Source organism: Quercus suber, unplaced genomic scaffold (genome assembly GCF_002906115.3).
Source record: "Quercus suber isolate HL8 unplaced genomic scaffold, Cork oak 2.0 scaffold_343, whole genome shotgun sequence".
NCBI classification, from domain to species: Eukaryota; Viridiplantae; Streptophyta; class Magnoliopsida; order Fagales; family Fagaceae; genus Quercus; species Quercus suber.
Window position 1 is genome coordinate 14104 of NW_027069795.1, and position 18691 is coordinate 32794.

General features: G+C 33.2%; 1 protein-coding gene across 2 annotated transcripts; it reads left to right on the plus strand.

Annotated features, from left to right (window-relative positions):
• The first annotated feature begins 8075 nt into the window (after window positions 1–8075).
• Window positions 8076–18243, plus strand: LOC112024364 (uncharacterized). Of its 2 annotated transcripts, none has more exons than XM_024057004.2 (11): window positions 8076–8413; window positions 10771–10940; window positions 12215–12896; window positions 13038–13122; window positions 13337–13424; window positions 14777–14961; window positions 15885–16017; window positions 16549–16685; window positions 16773–16847; window positions 17527–17646; window positions 17980–18243. In XM_024057004.2, the coding sequence occupies exons 1-11, from the start codon at window positions 8304–8306 to the stop codon at window positions 18076–18078; spliced, it is 1884 nt and encodes a 627-aa protein (XP_023912772.2). In that variant the 5' UTR covers window positions 8076–8303; the 3' UTR covers window positions 18079–18243. The 2 variants fall into 2 exon arrangements, with proteins under 2 accessions (XP_023912772.2, XP_065615890.1); XM_065759818.1 differs by lacking the exon at window positions 8076–8413 and adding an exon at window positions 10327–10564.
• The last annotated feature ends 448 nt before the right edge of the window (window positions 18244–18691 follow it).

The following is an 18691-nucleotide window of genomic DNA, read 5'->3' on the forward strand; positions in this document are numbered from 1 at the left end:
TTTAAAACAAACATATCCAAAAAAAAAAAAAAATCAGTCCACTTTGTATATTTCCTTCCAAGCCCATGTTCCAACCTTTTATTTATTTATTTATTTTTTTAAGAGTCAAGACTCACCGGTTTCTTTTATTTAATTTATTTTTTTGGTTGTATCATAATTTAAAAATTGAGATGAATGAAAAATTATGACTGTAGGGTCTGTTTTTGTAGCCCAAGCCCAAAGGATATGGATTAAAAGCCCAACGAACCCAGAAAAATGAATTTGTAGAGAGTGGGCGAAAGAGCTGGGCTGGTTATGAAGCACAGAACAGTTGGCTAGGTTACGTGCAGTGATGATAACATGAACGCGAGCTAAAGCTTGAACAACTCTATGAATGAATGTCCGAAAAGATGTTTTATTACGTGAGCAGTGATTACAGCATTCAGAGCTACAGTAAGGCTTTTCTCTCCCTTTTTCTCTCTCTTTTTTTTGTCCCCTATTATCAGGGACCCTTCTTCTTTATATAGCATCCCTTCCTATCATCTCCATCGTCCACCTGTTCTTCATCCGCGCATCTACTCAAGTGCATGTCACGTCATGTGTCTACTTTAGTTCTTTGTGAGTGGCGGTAGCTGAGGTTGCACTGTTCAGGGGTCTTCTCCACATAAATGTGCCTAGAAAAGCTGTTGCAGTGCATTTAATGCGGTGGTAGCAGTTTTTCCTTTAGATATTTTCCGAGTCCTGATCATCTCCGGATCCATCCAGAACTTATCAACATCATTGAGAGTGTTAGGAAGATTATTCGGACCTTCCACACGTTTGTTNCATCCCTTATGAATGCACAACTTTGTCCCATGTCCCAGGGCAAACCTAGGAGCTAGACTCAAAAAATTAGTTACTTTTTTAATTTTTCTCTTAAATATTTTTAAAAATATTTCCTTAATCAATATTTTTAAGGCATCTATTAACTTTTCCCTAAATATAATAAGGGAAATATTAACCAATGCCTTAAGGGCATTGGTTTAAAAACTATTTTTAGAAACATTTTATTGGAAGAATGGTAAAATAATAAATATTGTTAACAACTTTTTATATTTTTTATGAAAGTGGTGTTAAAATTTTCTGTACGGGACGCAACTCCCCCTTAGGCCCATTGTTCATAAAGTCCATCACGTTAGTGCCACGTGTATGAGGCTTTGAGCTTGTTAGGCCTTGGGCCTTAGGGCATTGTGGGTGGTTGTGTGTTCTACTGGGCCTACGAACTTGGCCCAGGCAAACCTTGATGCCCATAAAAAGCCCAAAAACCAAAATGAAGCCGTTATGACATGAGCGGCAAAGATAAGACCCTGCCGGCCAACTCTGACCTGGTTGAAGTTGGTAGTTTCCTGAGGAGGTGAGTCCCTAGATGCTCGGTATTATCTTGGGAAGTATCGTCGCAGAACAGATTCTCTAATGTGGGAACCAGTTTCAATGCCATTCTTACCATCCTCTACTCCCAACTAAACACTCACTTAAGGATAATAACATTGGACTTCCTTTCCCACTCACCACAAGAGTAATCATAACCCCTCCATTGATTTTGGGCTATAAATATGAGAAGTTAAGGGAGAAAAATGGTTGTTGAATGGTTCCAGAGGAAACTAAGAATAGAGGGAGCGAGAGAACAACAAGAGAGTGGTACTGGTGAGAGTAGTAGAGTTTATAAGGAGGGGTTGCTTTGTTGGGTCTCAGTGTTACGAACTACCCAAAGTGGGAAATTCATAACTCACACTACAAATAGATTGTGAGCCCAAGTGAGAGCCAGTCCACCAACCTCATTTTTGGCATTCACACTTTCTTATTATGGATATTTACAATTACTCTAATAGCATTCGTTAACACGATTCATATAATAAATTGAGTGTTAAAATTAAGACTATTGTAAATGCATAGTGGCCCCAAAATTTTTAATATACAGAGCACTCAAATTGAGATGAGTTTATTGCAAATTTTTTATGAAATTCATTGCATGGTATTGATCTAACTTTATAGTAGTATGATATTGAGTATAATCATCAATCTTCAAACGTGAGGCATCTCCATTTCCCAATAAATCTTTATATTGGTATTTTTTGACTAAAAAAATAATTTTGTTACTGTTATTTATCTATTTATAGATTGGGTGTTGGACATTAAATAGGGCTGTTTCCCCACCTCCTCTCTCACGTGAGCATACCCATCATTTAAGAAACGAAAGTGTGAAAGCACATAAATTTTTTAGCTAAAATATAATTTCTTGTGTAGTTTGCCCTTTTATAACGCATAGTATGAGGTTTTGTAAACAACCTTATCCACCTTTTTCTTTTTTCTTTTCATTGGGGTATTGAATAGAGTTAGTCCTCCCTTTCTCTGTTCACGGGAAGATACCCACCACTTAAGAAAAGCAAGGTATAAAAAGCTACAGTTTTTTGGTGCTGAAATATCAGTTTTCTTCTATTGGTTGCTCGTTTATAACTTGTTGCATCCTTATCCACTTACCTCGATTGCCTGCATCACCCACCATCGGCAATGCGACTCTTCCACTGCTCATTATATAATTTTGGTTAGTAGTAGTTGTTGGTGCATTTTTTGCGCTAAGGTCAAGGGTGTCCATTGTAACCTTAGGTATTTTTGTGATCCCACATCGAAGGAATCCCCCTTACTTCTTCGGCTCATGCTTATAAGGCCTAAGGGGGAGAGAGATTCTTTCGATGTGGGATCGCAAAAATGCCTAAGGTTATAACGGACACCCTTGGCCTTAGCGCAAAAAATGCACCCACAAGTACAATTCTATAATACAATATAATATAAATAAATGTTGGGTTTAAGTTACACTTGGTATAATTCTAAGCAATGTTGTATCATCCAATAATTTGTTATTGAATTCATATTTTGAAAATTCAACCGTTAAATTACATATTCTATATATTTTTAACATGCATGCCAATTTTCATGCTAATTGGATATAATTTATCATTCGATCCATAAATTCATCTTTTATGTATTATTTTAAACTACAAAAACTTGAATTTAAACAATTGTTTGATGACATGACTATTTATTTTTGATCATCTTTAAATTTTGTAAGTATGGAGAATATACAAAGATAATGTAGTCCAACGGTGGATTTATTGAAATTCAAATCTAATTAAAAAAAAAATATTAAGTGGTGTAACATTATCTAAAATTACGTGAAACTTGGAACCCAACCCATAAATAAATAGTCATTATATATATATATATATATATATAGTCCATTATGCGGATTTTGAATTCTTTGATCTTCAAAAGATTACTAATAATAATAGATCAATAGTTGCAATTGACAATAATTATAAGTAAAGACCTTCATACAAATTCGGCACAAGTTTTTATTTTTATTTGTGTTTTGTATAATGCACCCAATGTTTTAAATACCTACCATTATGTTAAGTAACATCGAATTTATGTTGGATTCTTGAGAAGTTGATACTATTGTTGTCCAACAAATGATACTGATATCACACGTGTAATAATGGATAATTATAAGGACAAAGTTAGATTACAACCTTACTCATTAAAACAAACATTCTATATATTTAAAAATCTAAACGTTGAATTGCATGTTCTTTACACTCTTAATACACATGTAAAATTTTATATCAATCGGATATTATATACTATATGATTTATAAGCTTATATTTTATGCATAATTTTAAATTACAAAAGTTAGCAATTTAAATAATTTATTGATGACATAGCTATTGATCTTTAATTTTCTAAAAATTTCGCAAGCATGAAAGATATAAAAAGAAGATGTAATCCAATGATGGAATTCTCAAAATTCACCTTCAATAAAATGATATTAAATGATGTTGTAGTTTTAGTCTACAACCAATTTTGTAGCTATACTTTGTCATAATTCTAATGCAATGATTAATAACAATGAATATCAACTTATGTAGAACTTTTTCTGACAACTAATGACTAGAGTAGTGTTTTTTTTAAAGAGTTTCAACTTATGATGTCTGCTCCTAATAATAGTCTTTTATCATCAGACTAAAATACCAATTAGTTTTTGGTATAGGCGAGGATTAAACCACAGATCTCTTATTCAATCACCCAATGATTAGAGTAGTTTTTATTTTTGTTTTTTTATAAACAAGGATTAGAGTCGTTGATACTTGATACTAATGTTGTCCAACAAATGATACTGATATCACGCGTGTAACAATGGATAATTATTATTGTTCACAATGCAATGGTTGATAACGATAAATATCAACTTAAATTGAACTTTTTCTAACAACTAATGATTATTCTAGTATATCTATAGACTATAGATTTGGTAGAATTTCATTATCTTAATGCCGATGATTTATGTTTGATTTTTCATCATTATGTCAAATAACACCAACTTTGTGTTGGATTTTTTGGGTAGTTGATTTAACAAATAATACCGATACTACATGTTTACAATGGATGATGATCAATGTTCACTATGTAATGATTAGTAACGACATATATAATTGTATCAACCATATTTTTGACAACTAATGATTATTCTCATATATTTATAGATATAACAAGATATTATAATCAGGAACGCTCATAATTATATATGATTATCGATACCTTCAAAAAAAAAACTACTATAAAGTTTATTATCGCATATATGTATGGCTTGTTACCATGTACATGTGAGTAATATATATTATCAATGACTTCTAGGTCGATTGGCAAACTTGCTTTTTCATTGGGTGAGCAGTGAGCTAAAACCTATCATGACAACATTTCATTCTATATATATATATATATATAAAATCGTTGTCTTTTGTTTTGATTTGATGATAAAGAGCTATCATTAAAAGCGAATATCTCTAAAAATAAATTTAATAAAAATAAATTAAACTCCATTAAAAAAAGACACGAAAGAGTTGAGCATATTTACGACAGCCAAAATTCAAATTTGTTATCATATGGCTGTATAGTTTAATATTGAGTATGTGCATACGTTGCAAGTGGTGTATGTTCATAACTTATAATCATTATGTCCATAATAATTAGGAGCATCTTTCATACTATTCAAAAAAATCAATTCAAATTACTCCATATCTCATGAGTTAGATTCATTTGAAATGTACATGGAGAATTGGAGATGACAAAATAGATGTCATTCCGATCAATACATTTAAGTTTACATACACAATTTATTATTATTATATAATTTATTAAAGTGGAATTATGACGAGTATGATGTTACTCTTATATGCTATCGCTATTAACATTATTCTCAATAGACAATAATTACAAACAGTTATTTCAATAATTCTGAAATTTATGGAGCATATATAAGTCTTATTGCAAGATAAAGAAAACAAAAATTATATGTCAATTCAAACAGTTGACTAACGGATGTCCAATTGGGCAATCAATCACTATAAAAAGTAAAAAACCCATCAAATTGTTAACCACAACCTCGGAGCAAAATTGACTTTAATAGTGCCCAAAACTCAAAATGTTCATATCCCCCCAACTAACGAAAGCTAGTGGGCTTCTACCAACCCAAAAAAAATAAAAAACAGCAAGTGGACCGAGTTGTAAATTAACATGTCATTTAATTTTCATAAAACTAATTGTGCGTATGGATAGTGCTGAAAAGCACTATCTTGTATCTGCGTTTTTTTTTTTTTTTTTTTTTTTTTTTNTTTTTTTTTTTTTTTTTTTTTTTTTTTTTTTTTTTTTTTTTTTTTTTTTTTTTGGGGAGAAACGCGTTTTAGTAAAGTTAATATAATTCAAGTGAGTCTCATGTACTGTTTACGGAATTTACAAACCTTTTTTTCATTACAACTTTCATTAAAAATTGGTCCGCGTTTTAGTAAAGTTAATATAATTCAAGTAGTCTATGTACTGTTTACGAATTTACAAACCTTTTTTTTCATTACAACTTTCATTAAAAATTGGTCCAATGGCTCTATTTACATATTTAAAAATTATTTCTACAGTGTTTTCAGTTTTTAGAAAATAAGATATCTAAACACACCCTAAAATATTCATAAGAATCAGTTATTAATTAGGAAGTTTAACTTTTGTCAATTTAGTCCATTGATTTTTTTTCCCCAAAATAACCTATAGCTATAAGAGTTTTTTATTTTAATTTAAAAATTTTATCAGTCAATTTAAAACATTCACAATACGTGCTATTAATAAATATTGTTGTTTGATGAGTTTATTTGAATAATAATAATAAATGTTTGATTGGTTTCATTTGCTAATAAATCTGGATAAAAGGATTATATTGACTCATTTTGATAAAATAAGTAACTTAATTGACAAAAATTACACCATAAGAAACTAATTTGAGAATTAGAATAAAACTAAATAAAATTTTAGCCTAGTTTAATTAAAACAGACGTTGCACCTTGGAGGGATGGTAATTGCCTTTCTTAAATGATGTATCTGGGTTTAACCGTTTAAGTCCTCTTCAAGGTAATACCAGTACTTATCAACTTTAATAAAGATCTTATTCTTGCTTTTAGTGTTCCATTTTATACTCTCCAATTGTAATATGTTACGTTCTTTAGAAAATATTGGTTATTTTATTAGGAAAGTAAAAAGAATATTTATTAAACGCTGTGGGGGATAGAAGGTTCAGGCCCAAGTTAATGGGCCGAACACCCACAAGAAGACTGTTTGACATCTGAAGAGAGAGGAGCAGAGACTGCGAGGCCCAGGTTGGATTGGAATCCCCTTTGGCAGGGATCATCTCTGTCCGAGGGGGTGGCCCTGTTCCGAGATTATTATTATTATTTCATTGTAATTTGGAACTTTTTCAACCCACCAAGGATAGGTTAATTAAGAATTTTAATCTTAACTTGCCCAAATCAATTTGTGACGAATCCTAATACCAAATGTATAAATTTTTCACAATATTGATACTACTTTTATTGTATACTTATTACAACATGTTACCTTAACAATTATGAAAAAGATGAAAAATTCTATGTCACTAAATTTATTGATATATGGGTTTTATTAACATATGTTAGCAAATTATTTTAAAAAACTTTTTATGGAAAAATGAAAATGTAATAACTGATTTGACAACTTTTTCAATTTTACATAAAAAGTTTCCTAAAATGGATAGCTAATGTATGCCCTAAAAGCATATATTAACCGGACCCTTGATATATTAACTAGATGACCCAAAAGGTAGGATTACATACTATAGAAACAAGATCATCTCCATTTCAAAATGAAGGAAATATATTTCATAGTTATGATTTTATTTCTTAAATCTAACAATATATATAATGCTATATCTCACTCATTTGGGTAGTTTTAGTCATAATTCCCTCGATTTTTCTAAGATGTAAATCTCTCATTTCTTCAAGTAGTTCTATTTCTCTAGGGTTTCCAAGACATAAATCTCTCACTCATTTGGGTAGTCTCGGTCATAATTCCATTAGGTTTTCTAAGGCGCAAATCTCTAACACGTAAAATTCTAGATATCCGCATTAAAAAAAATGAAATTGCAAAAGTTAAAGATGTATTTTTTTTTTGGGTAAACTACGTTTTTGGTCCCTATCCTATATACCATATTTCAATTTGATCCATAATCTTTCAATTGTATCAATTTGATCTCTAATCTTTCAGTACCCTGTCAATTTAGTCCCTACCATTATATTTTAGATGAAAATTGATGATACGTCTAATAGCCAAAATAAAAAATTAGCTTTCATTGATGTGGCAATAAACTAAAATTTTATTTTGACTGTTTGTCATATCAGCAATTTTCATTCAAAATATAACGGTAGAGACTAAATTGACACGGCACTGAAAGGTTAGAGACTAAATTGACACAATTGAAAGGTTATGGACCAAATTAAAATATAGTATAAAGGATAGGGACCAAATATGTAATTTATCTTTTTTTTTTTTTTTTGAGAAAGGTTGTATTTACTATTTACTATTTAGTATTTACCTTTACTTGAAAAGTAAAAGACAGATACAACCTTTTTTGACAGATATAGCCAAAACAAGTGGTTAAAAAGTCCAAAATACCCCCTCTGACCCTCAACGTGTTGCCCTCATCCCTTCTCTGCAAAGACTGAAATATCTGTCTCCCCCGGCGCACGTTAGCCACCACCAACACTAATTTCACACAGCTCTCTGTCTCTCTCTCTCTCTGCGAGGAGAAGAGAGCAAAGAAAACCAAAATTGCCTTATTAGGAAAAGATCTGGTGGGCCCGACCACACCTTAGCATTGCCTCTTGACCCCATTTATTATTATTTATTTATTTTTGAAGGCTCAGTCCGTTACCGAATGTATACATATACGAAGTCCTATAAATACAACTTCGCAGCACAATTTCACACTCACAAAAATAGAGGGAGAAACCGAAGCTTTAAAAATTCATTCAGACTCTCGCTTCGGTAAGTTTCTTCGTTTACTTTTTCTCTCTCATTTTCTTATTCGCTGTTTGGCTGCTGAGAAAGTTTTTGAAAATTTTCTTGTGGAAATTGTTTTTTTGCTTTTAAGCTTAGTATTTGTGTGTGTCTCTCTCTGTGTATTTTTTTTTTTTTAAATTTTTAATTTTCTTTTGCTTCATTGTTTGGTACAGTGGAACTTTGGAACTGAGCTAAATGATTGCATTGCGTTGAGCTGAGTTGAGTTGATTTTTGTTTCGGTGAAGGGTTTGTTTTGACTTTGTAGTTTTCCATGCGTTTTTTCTCGGGAAACAAACAGGCTAAAATGTGTCAGATCTTTTGCTTATATGCTTGATGAGTGCTCATTATCATGTGTTTGTGTGATTTTATGTGTTAGTGTTTGCTAATGTAGGTGTTGGTGAATGATTTACTGAGTTATTAGTGTTTTAGTTAGTTGTGACTCTTGTGAGTCATGGTTGATTGTGCTTAGGTTCAACTATTTTTTGGTCCAATATGGTAGCTTTACTTTTCTAGGGGAAAAAAAAAAAAAAACAAGTTTTACCTTCTGTTTGGTTCCCGAGAAAATGGAGGAAAAAAGTGTGAATGTTTGTATATTTTAGCAATAATGAGAAAGGAGAATGGTTACCACACACGCACTAAATGAGCAGTATGCCTGTTTGCATGGATTAATTAATAAAATGATTGTAAAATTAACCAAAAAAAAAGAAAATTATATTAATGAAATTTCCTAAATATGAATGATTTACTGAGTTACTACTGTTTTAGTTAGGTTAGTTGTGACTTGTGAACTATGGTTGATTGTGGTTAGGTTCAGCAATTTTGGTCCAATATAGTTGCTATACTTTTCTAGGGAAAAAAAAGGAAAACAAGTTTCACCTTCAGTTTGGTTCCCGAGAAACTTGGGTAAAAAAGTGTGAATGTTTTGTATATTTTAGCAATAGTGAGAAAGGAGAATGGTTACTACACACAAACACACACGCTAAATGAGCAGTATGCCTATTTCAATGCATGGATTAATTAATAAAATGATTGTTAAATTAACAATTTATATTAACAAAATTTCCTAAATATGAATTTGTATTGATCTAGAAATCACTATAAATAAAAAGAGAAATATCAATCTGTATTAAATAGAAATTTTTGTAGCAAAAGTTTCTAATGGAATAAAGTAGGATATGTGTGTGTATGTGTCGTATACAAGGAAAATGCTAGAAACAAAAAGAAATTTAATTTTAAAGTGCTATGGTTTTTGTTGTTGGTCAATGTTATAGTGTGTATTTGTTTGGGTTTAGTGTTTGATTTTTGTTTTCTTTGTGTCCTAAATTGTATGGCTATGATTTGGGGTATGTGTGAAATAGTTGGAGCTAGTTGAAAGTGAAATTGGGTGAGCACAGTTCCATTAGATATTTGCTAAGAGTACTGTTGTCTGTTAAGGCAGAATTAAAATGCAATTATGAGGTTATTAAGAGACTTTGGTCTTTGTTTTAAATCAAGGGTGCGTTAGTTCACTGATAAAACTTATTCTAACAGATGGTTGTGAGTTAATGGTCAAATCCAATCATTCCCTAACACAAGTGTGATTATTGTGGGGGAATTAAGATTTGTTCATCAATAGTTTTGTACTTTAGTTTTGGTGATTGTGGGAGTTGAATAATATGGAAGAGCATGAGAACTGAGATGGAACAGGATATGGCGGGCCACTGACCGTAGTGCACGAAACCACCTAGCAATAGCATTGCTCACCTATTTAACTTATGTAGATTCTGTAGTAAGTTGTAAAATAGATGATTTATACAGGGCTAAAAAGTCCCATAAACTAAATGTCTTTGATGTTACCTTAGGAATGAGAACTCAAATGCCAACTTAAATCATTAATCCCATTACACCAGGCTCTGGAGCTATCTGCATATGGATCTCTGTTTTACTTCATACATATCTGAGTGTCTTCTGCTTTATTGTAAAAGCAGCTTGTCTTTTTTCTGTTGGCGCATTCATTTTACTCCTTAAGTTATGGTATTTCGAACAGTATTTCTTCTTACGGGTGGAGGATTGGCCTTTTAGATTATGCTGAATTCGTTGCCAAGAGCCTTATAGCTCAACTGACACCTCCTAATGTTTATAACAAAGACATCCAAAGTACAAATACCCCCACCCTTAGCTATTGAATTATAAAATAAAATAAAATAAAAAATACTGGATTCGTTTACTTTCTGTGACATGATCTAGAGGACAGATAGTTGTTGGGTTACAGTTGCTGTATTGGATTTATGGCCAAGTAATAATTAACATGAGTTCTTCCATTTATGTTTTATCTTCAAATTAATTTTTCATTCTGTTTCTAGGATCATAGCTGATATTTCTGGCATGGGCTTGGAGGAAAGACCTACGGATCTACACAAGAAGAATGACAAAACTGACCAAACAGGGACTATATGTGCGCATGCCTTTTCTGATCTAACCTATATTTCTCCAGTGGTATTCTTATACCTCCTGAAAGAATGTTATACTCATGGTATGATTTTTCTTCCAATCATCACTAGTTTCATTCAATCATGCAACTGCTTTGGATGCCTATTAGAAATTACAGTGTCTCCTTTTCTTTATATTTTTTGTGTTGAAAGTATTTGCTCTGAGCTTCTAACCTTAACAGGTTGTTTGGATGGGGATTATGTTATAAATGGAAACGGGAATCAATTGGGAGATTCTCTTTAAGGAAAAGAAAGGAGGAAAGAGTTTTGTTCTTCTCTCCCAAAGGAAAAGCATTCTACCCATTTTTGGGCGGAATGCTTGATTTGCTTCATTGAATATGGTGAAATTTTATAGGGAAAAATACACAAAATCCCCATGGTTTTTCCTTAAAACACGGAATCCCCTTGAGGTTTTGAGTGTAACACTTAGCCCCTTGTGGTATTGTTGTGTAACACTTAACCTCCAGGGCATTTCTGTTCCCTAAGGTTTTTGAATATAACACCCAGCTCCTTGTGATATTGTTTTATATGAAAATTTACATTTTTACATAAAACAAAATCATAGGGGGCTTTTGATTTTCACTCAAAAACTTCAAAAGGGTAAGTGCAATACAATTAACTGTTTACACATAAAACATTACCACATGGCGGTTAAGTGTTGCACTTAAAACTTAGGTGGGTTCGTGTTTTCTGGAGAAACCATAGTGGGCTTTGTGTATTTTTCCCAAATTTATATTTATCCCTCTTTCTTTAAAAGCCATAATAAGAAGAGAAGTAGCTAATTGTCAAATTATTTTTTAAAAAAGTTTAACTTTCAATTCCTTTCTTTATAAGTTCCCAAACACACCAGAAGGAGAATACCACAATCCCTTCTATTATCTAAATTCATTTTTCCTTATCATCTCTTCAAACTAGTGTGGTGGTATACTGCAAGACTCATTGTTGGAACACGGCTAAATGTCACCTTGCTTGGATGCTCTTGGTGTCATAAAGTTGGTCTTAGAAGAGTGATTTGAAATATTTTTCCCTACAGAAATGAGGTATAGTCTAATACTTAGGTCTTGTTATTGAACCCAATTTTTAGGTTATATGGTTAGATCAGCTTCATGTAGGTTAAGTTTTTACAACTCACTGCAGTGTCCTCTGGATCTTGCTGGTTTCCTAATATTTCTAGGACAGATGACCTCCACATCGCAATTCATTTTTGGGACCTTGTTTGGATGGCCTTTTAATGCACGTATTTTGTAGGACTGTTTTTTCAGTATTTCATTCCATGCTTCCTTTTGCATAATTGTTTCTTGTTGATTCCATTTCATAGGCACATTGAAGGCAACTACTAAGTTCCGAGCTCTTCAACATCAAGTTTATCAAGTGCTGCATAATGATCCGCAACCTGGACCATCTACTTTTGTTATTCAATGTCTCTATGTCTTGCCCATATTTGGCATATATTGTGAAGGCTTCAGTCATCTTATAGTATCTGCTTTACGTCGTTACCTTAAATTAGCAACCGACCAAGCAGATTCCTTGGAGGCAAAAGACCTTGCTGGTCAATTATTTCTTGATATTGTAGGGGGCTCTCTCAACCATGATGAGAGGATTGTTGTAAAGATTCTTGAAGTCTTTGATGTCAAATTAATCAACATTGGGAAATTCATGTGCCATGCAAAGGAAACGAATGATTCTAGTGGTGATGCAGCAAAGAAATTTGTTGAGCAATACATTTTTGGATTGGTAGAATCCCAGTCATACATGACAGCGGTCTCACTATTAGAGCAATTTTCCATCCGCCAGTCTGGAAAATCTTTTCTCTTTACTATGATACAGAGCAAAGAGTTCAAAGCTGCAGACAAGTGGGCAACATTTATGGGAAATCAAATGTTATGTGTACTTGTTCAGGAGTACATTGATAGGAACTTGCTAAAGCATGCATACGATATTATAAAGAAAAACAATCTCCGCCAGGAGTTTCCTGATGTATATCACAAGTGTAAAGAAAGGTATCTTAAACAGTTTATATATTCTTCTGACCCATTCAACTCTTTCTCTTGGTAAAATTCCGTTTGATATATTTTCAATGCCCTTAGTCCCACCCTTACCTGAAAAAAATTAAAAATAAGAATGAATATTCAACATTGCAGCTCACTGAAGAAGCTAGCAGAAAAAGGATGTTGGGAAGTTGCAGAGGCAAAGACAAACGGTGATAGACAACTTCTTGAATATTTGGTTAGTAGCTTTTGACATGAGTAACTGTTACATTTTTATATCTTGCTTTTACTTCCTTTTAGCTGAGGTTTGTCAAAAAAATGGTGGTAAGGTCTATAAAAATTGTAGTATTATTGTTTGGAGCTATAGTTACATTTTATTCATTTGATATGCTCCCTTCTTTTATGGGTTATTTTCTCAACATTATATACATTGATTCTATTATATTTTTAAGGTTTATTTGGCAATGGAAGCTGGGTACACAGAGAAGGTCGATGAACTGTGTGATCGATACTCCCTTACTGGTTTTCTGGATGTCAACGGTATATTCTATTTTCCATAGTCATTAACATCTTTATACTTGGGCATTCTTTAAGTTCATTTGTGCCATCAACAATGGCTGGACATTAGCCTCTTTTAGATAATTCAAAAATATTTCTTCACATTTAGCCTCAACCAATGCTGCAGCTTTCAGCCTCCTTCTTATTGTTTTTTATTCCTAAAATTTTATATCTTCATTCCTTCTGGTAGTGAATTTGCTGGTTTGCATTGCTTCTAAATGCACCACCTTAAAATTCCTTCCCATTTCCTTAGTTATGCAACCTTTAACTTGTCATGCACATAACAAACTCAAGCTAGGATACCTTCTTTGAATATTCTTTTCTCTTAAGAAAATCTGTATTTTTGCATCTCATACTTTTGATTAAAGCTCCTTTAATTATAATTGCTATCATCTACCCCTACAATCAACAAAAGATAAATGCAAACTGGGCTTAAAGCATCTTCATCTTATGAAGAAAAAGAACAAAAAGAATCAAATCATTTTTGATAGTTACAATGGGGAGAGGGGATTTAAACCCTGGATCTCTTGGAAAGACTAGGAGGTGCCAACCAATTGAGCTAACAAAGCTCTTTGCCAAAAGGAATCAAATCATTACAGGCATGAAATGTTGTCTTTAACCTTTTATTGTTAAGTCTTACTTATCATTCTTTTTGGAGAGGCCTATTATTCTCTGCTCTAGTGAAATTTCTAATCCATCTTAGATGTATATCTTTGCTTCTCGGCTTAATATAATAAATGTGTCATTGCTGATACCCAACTTTTTTGATGCAGAGCTGGAAGGGTAGAAAATAGAAATATAAAGATGAAAATAGGGAATGGGTCACAAGACTCTAGGCTTCACCTCCTAAGGTTACTTAGAATCACCACCAAGCTGTAGGGAAATCTCAAATCAGAAAATTCTTATTCAAAATGCACTACTCAAACTGTGGCTGGAGCCTCTTTTAAATAGGCTTCAAGGCATCATCAGTGAAGAGAGTCACAATCAAGCCACAATTACATTACATAAAATTCTCAACCACAATAAAGCCCAAATTCAAATTGAAAAAAAATCTGGTATCTCAAACCTAATAAAATAAACATTAATTCTGGTTGCATTTCCTGCATCATTTTGCTCCTTGGAATATAGCTAGTATTTTGCTTCTTTGCAGCAATAGTAAGGCATTGCATAGAATAGCATTCTGTGGCCCTTTATATCTAAAGGAACTTGTTTTACTTTATGTTCAGTCATTTCAATTCTGAAGTATGACTTGTAAATGTGAGCATTGTATCTTGGTTTTCTTTGTTGAATACACGCAAACAGACACTTATGTGTTTCCGTTTGATGTTTTACAGTGCCTGAGGCAAGTCTTCTGCAAAATCGTTTTCTGCATCTTAATGAGTTAGCTGTAGAAGAAATCATTTGGGTTGATGAAGTTGATGGTTTGCGTAATGCAACGTGCCGTATTGAGGGGTGTAAAGTCTTGGGTCTTGATTGTGAATGGAAGCCCAATTATGAAAAAGGGATCAAACCAAACAAGGTAATCAGCTTGATCTTCTCTTTCTCTGTCTCTCTGGGTTTCTGTACTCAATCCTTAATATCTATATATATGTTGTCATGTTACCATTTTATTAGAAAAAAAAGAAAAAAGTGCATATTTTTGAAAAATCATGGAGTTATTACATTGGAAGTATTTTCACTTACCCATGCATTTTGCACTTTAAAATTACTGAAGTAGTTTTGTGTACTTACAGGTTTTCATATTAATTTTGGGCCTTGAATTTAATCATTCCTTTCTCTTTGTTAAATTTAGCATATATATTATTTTAGTTCTTCTTCATCTTACAATATCTAGTAGTTTAACCTAGGTTAGATTGACATTTGGTGGAAGGCCAATTTTTCTTTAGTTCAGATCTTGCATTAAATTTATGTGTTATTTCACCAATGTATTCTGATATTGAGTAGAAACCTAGATGAAGATGTATCTTTCTACAAGTGCAGTAGCAGTGGTGTTGGAAGTCTGTTAGTATTGATGTTGTAGCACCTGGGGCTAAATGGGTTTGATTTGATTGCTAAAAGTGTGGGTTGTCAGTTGTCTAGATTATTGTTTTAGGTTAATGGTAAGAAAAATATGCAAAAATGATGAATAAAAAAGTGAATTTGAAGTGAAGGACAAAAAGAGTTGACCTTTTACCTCAATTCTTTGTGGGGAAAATCACAAAAATGACCTTGCATGGTTGGGAGATGTTTATTAGTGTGGTATATCTGTTGTCATCCATAATCAGATGGATGGTTATGATGTTTTGTCCCTTGCATGAATTTGCCCTTGCCCATCATGATACTTGGAGAATGCTGTATCGTTTGATTCTGCATTTTTTGTTCCCTTTGTTAGTGTTGGAATTGTGTGGTTAAATGATTAAATTTACCAGCAGTTAGTAAAAATGACTTTGTTCCATGTTTCAGGTGTCTATCATGCAGATTGCTTCTGATAAGGTGGTTTTCATCTTTGATCTGATAAAGTTATTCGAAGATGTGCCTGATGTCTTAGACAACTGTCTGGCCCGCATTTTGCAGTCCCCTAGCATTCTCAAACTTGGTATGAGAAATCTTGATGCATAAGTATGGTAGAATGACTTGTGAAACCATAGCAATGAGTTCTAGCTCAAATGGCACCTACTCCCCTTACAAGAAAGGGTGGAGAGTAAGGTTGTCAGTTCAAAACCCACTTATGGAAAAAAAAAGAAAAAAGAAAAAAGAAAAAGGACTCTGCAAAGCCTTCTAGAAATGTATATCTTCAAAAGAAATTATCTAATCTATGATTTCTGAAAACTTATATGGATATTTTCAAAAGAAATTCTCTCTGCAGGGACACAAAAAAAATCCTTGTAATCCCTGGAATATAGTTACTTTTAATTGACTGTGTAAACGACTTTTAGGAAAGGTTAATCAAATTATAGGATAGGAAATAGTTGGGGGCATAGGTGTTTCTGTGAGATGTGAGTTTAGACCATTTCGTGTTTGTAATATTTTGGTGTGGTTGGGAATTTCATCTATACTACAATATCTTGTTCTTGTTTTGTCAGCATTTATATGGACATGGCTGATTTTTTATTTATGTACCTTGTAGGCTATAACTTTCAATGTGATGTAAAGCAGCTGGCTCATTCATATGGAGAGTTGGAGTGTTTCAAGCACTTTGAAATGCTACTGGACGTTCAGAATGTGTTTAAAGAACCTCGAGGTGGCCTATCTGGGCTTGCAAAGGTAAATTAAGCAGTGAATTCACTTCAGCTCCTCGTGTAATCTCCTGTAATCATTGGACATAATCTCTTGGTGATTATTGCATACTAGAAAATATTGGGAGCTGGTTTGAACAAGACAAGACGTAATAGCAACTGGGAGCAACGACCTTTGACTAAGAATCAGGTAACTTTATTTTCTTATGTTCTGTAACACTTAACTTCCTGTAACTGCATGAGGAAGACCATTAGGAAAGAGATGTACATGAACCTACTCCTGTAGGGCAAAGTAAAAGATCTCCTTTCCCATCCACTTTCAATCAGTATCTATTCATGCTTGCAGTCCAATAATATCTGGTCTTATCCCAGAAAAGATGCATCAAATAAAATATGTATTGAGATGTGAAACTATCTAGTATAACCCCCATTAAACGTAAATAAAGAGCTCTATTACTTAGTGGATTTGGAGCAAACAGAGATGGCTGCTTGCCATTTGGGAACTTATTAACTTCTTCTTTTTCCAAACTGGACATATTTCATAACATGGGAAAGGAAAAGGCTTTTCACATATTCCATGCAAAGTAAAAGTTTAGTTAGAATTGTTTGAATCTAAGTTCTTATTACTTATAAGAAATGGGACCTAGTAAATTGCTGTTCGTAGGCATGCATGTTTGGTACTTTAAACTCAAGAGAGCTGATTTTTCTAAGGAGTTATCTGGTTTTCCTTATAGATTCTATTGTGATTAAAGTTTAAGATCTGAATATCATTAATGCTTGAACTATAGATTTATCCGTAATAACTCTACGAAACTAAAATACCTATAAAAAAAAAACTCTACGAAACTAAAACAATATTTTGGGTGCAGCTAGAATATGCTGCTCTGGATGCTGTCGTACTGATTCACATATTCCGCCACGTAGGCAGTCATTCTCAACCTGCTACTGGCACTGAGGGGCATGAAAAAATTGAGTGGAAATCCTACATTGTAAGTATAGATGACAGAACTACTGTCTGCTGGCAAACTATTTAACTTATATCTCTCTCCTCTCCCTGCTTGTTGTATCAAGCTTAATGTTTGAAGAGAATGTGTCACGTGTGTTTTGTATGTGTACATGCATCATTCTGTTATGTGTATGTATGTGTGCGATCTCTGCATTCGTGTTTAGATAATTTAGTACCAGGTCGGAGCACAGGTAATCAGTAGGTTTGCATGAAAGCGTGAATATATGCTATGTCACCAACTTTAGGCAGTGTAGAAAAGTTGCATGCGTGTGTTTTATTTTGTTAAAGCCTTCTCTATATTCTGGACTAATGACAGGTTTCCCAAATGGATAACATCAAGAAACCTAAAAAGGGAATGAAAAGTAAAAAGCAGCCAAAAGAAGCTCAGATCGATGAGCATTGTCAATCAAGTTAGTGCAATGCTGCCGAATTCCAGCCCCGGTTGCATTAGTGCATAGTAATCTGTAAATATTTCAATGTAGTTGAAGAAGGCACTGCCATTTAGAACTGTTGCTGTATATATGTGCATGTTTATAATGGGTATTTCTTTATGAAAGAAGGAGAGTTCTTCCCCTATAAAGTATAATCTGCTATATAACTTTTTCCATGCTTCTCCTTAAGAAAACAAAATACGTTGGTACAAAATATGAAAGGGATGACACTAGTCCTCTACTGGTTGTGTTTGGGAACTGTTTCCCATGGAAGGAAAGACACAGAACTAGGAAGCATTTATCTACTGCCTCCTTATCCCCACTTTTTGAGGGGCACCTATATATACTGACCTTGTATTTTGTTGAAAGAAAAACTCAAAGCTCGTTGGTTCCTATTCTCAGGAACATGTTAGGAAGTCAATCTGCTAATTTGCGTCACGTTTGCCTCAATTTTATGTTTGTTCTCGCTTAGATTGAACAAATTCCTTGAGTTGGCTTGGGACTGTTATATTCTTGTAAAAATGTTTGCTACATTAAAGGGAAAAATGTGAGATTTCGTAGCATTCTATTATATATGAGATGATTTCCGATAGCTGG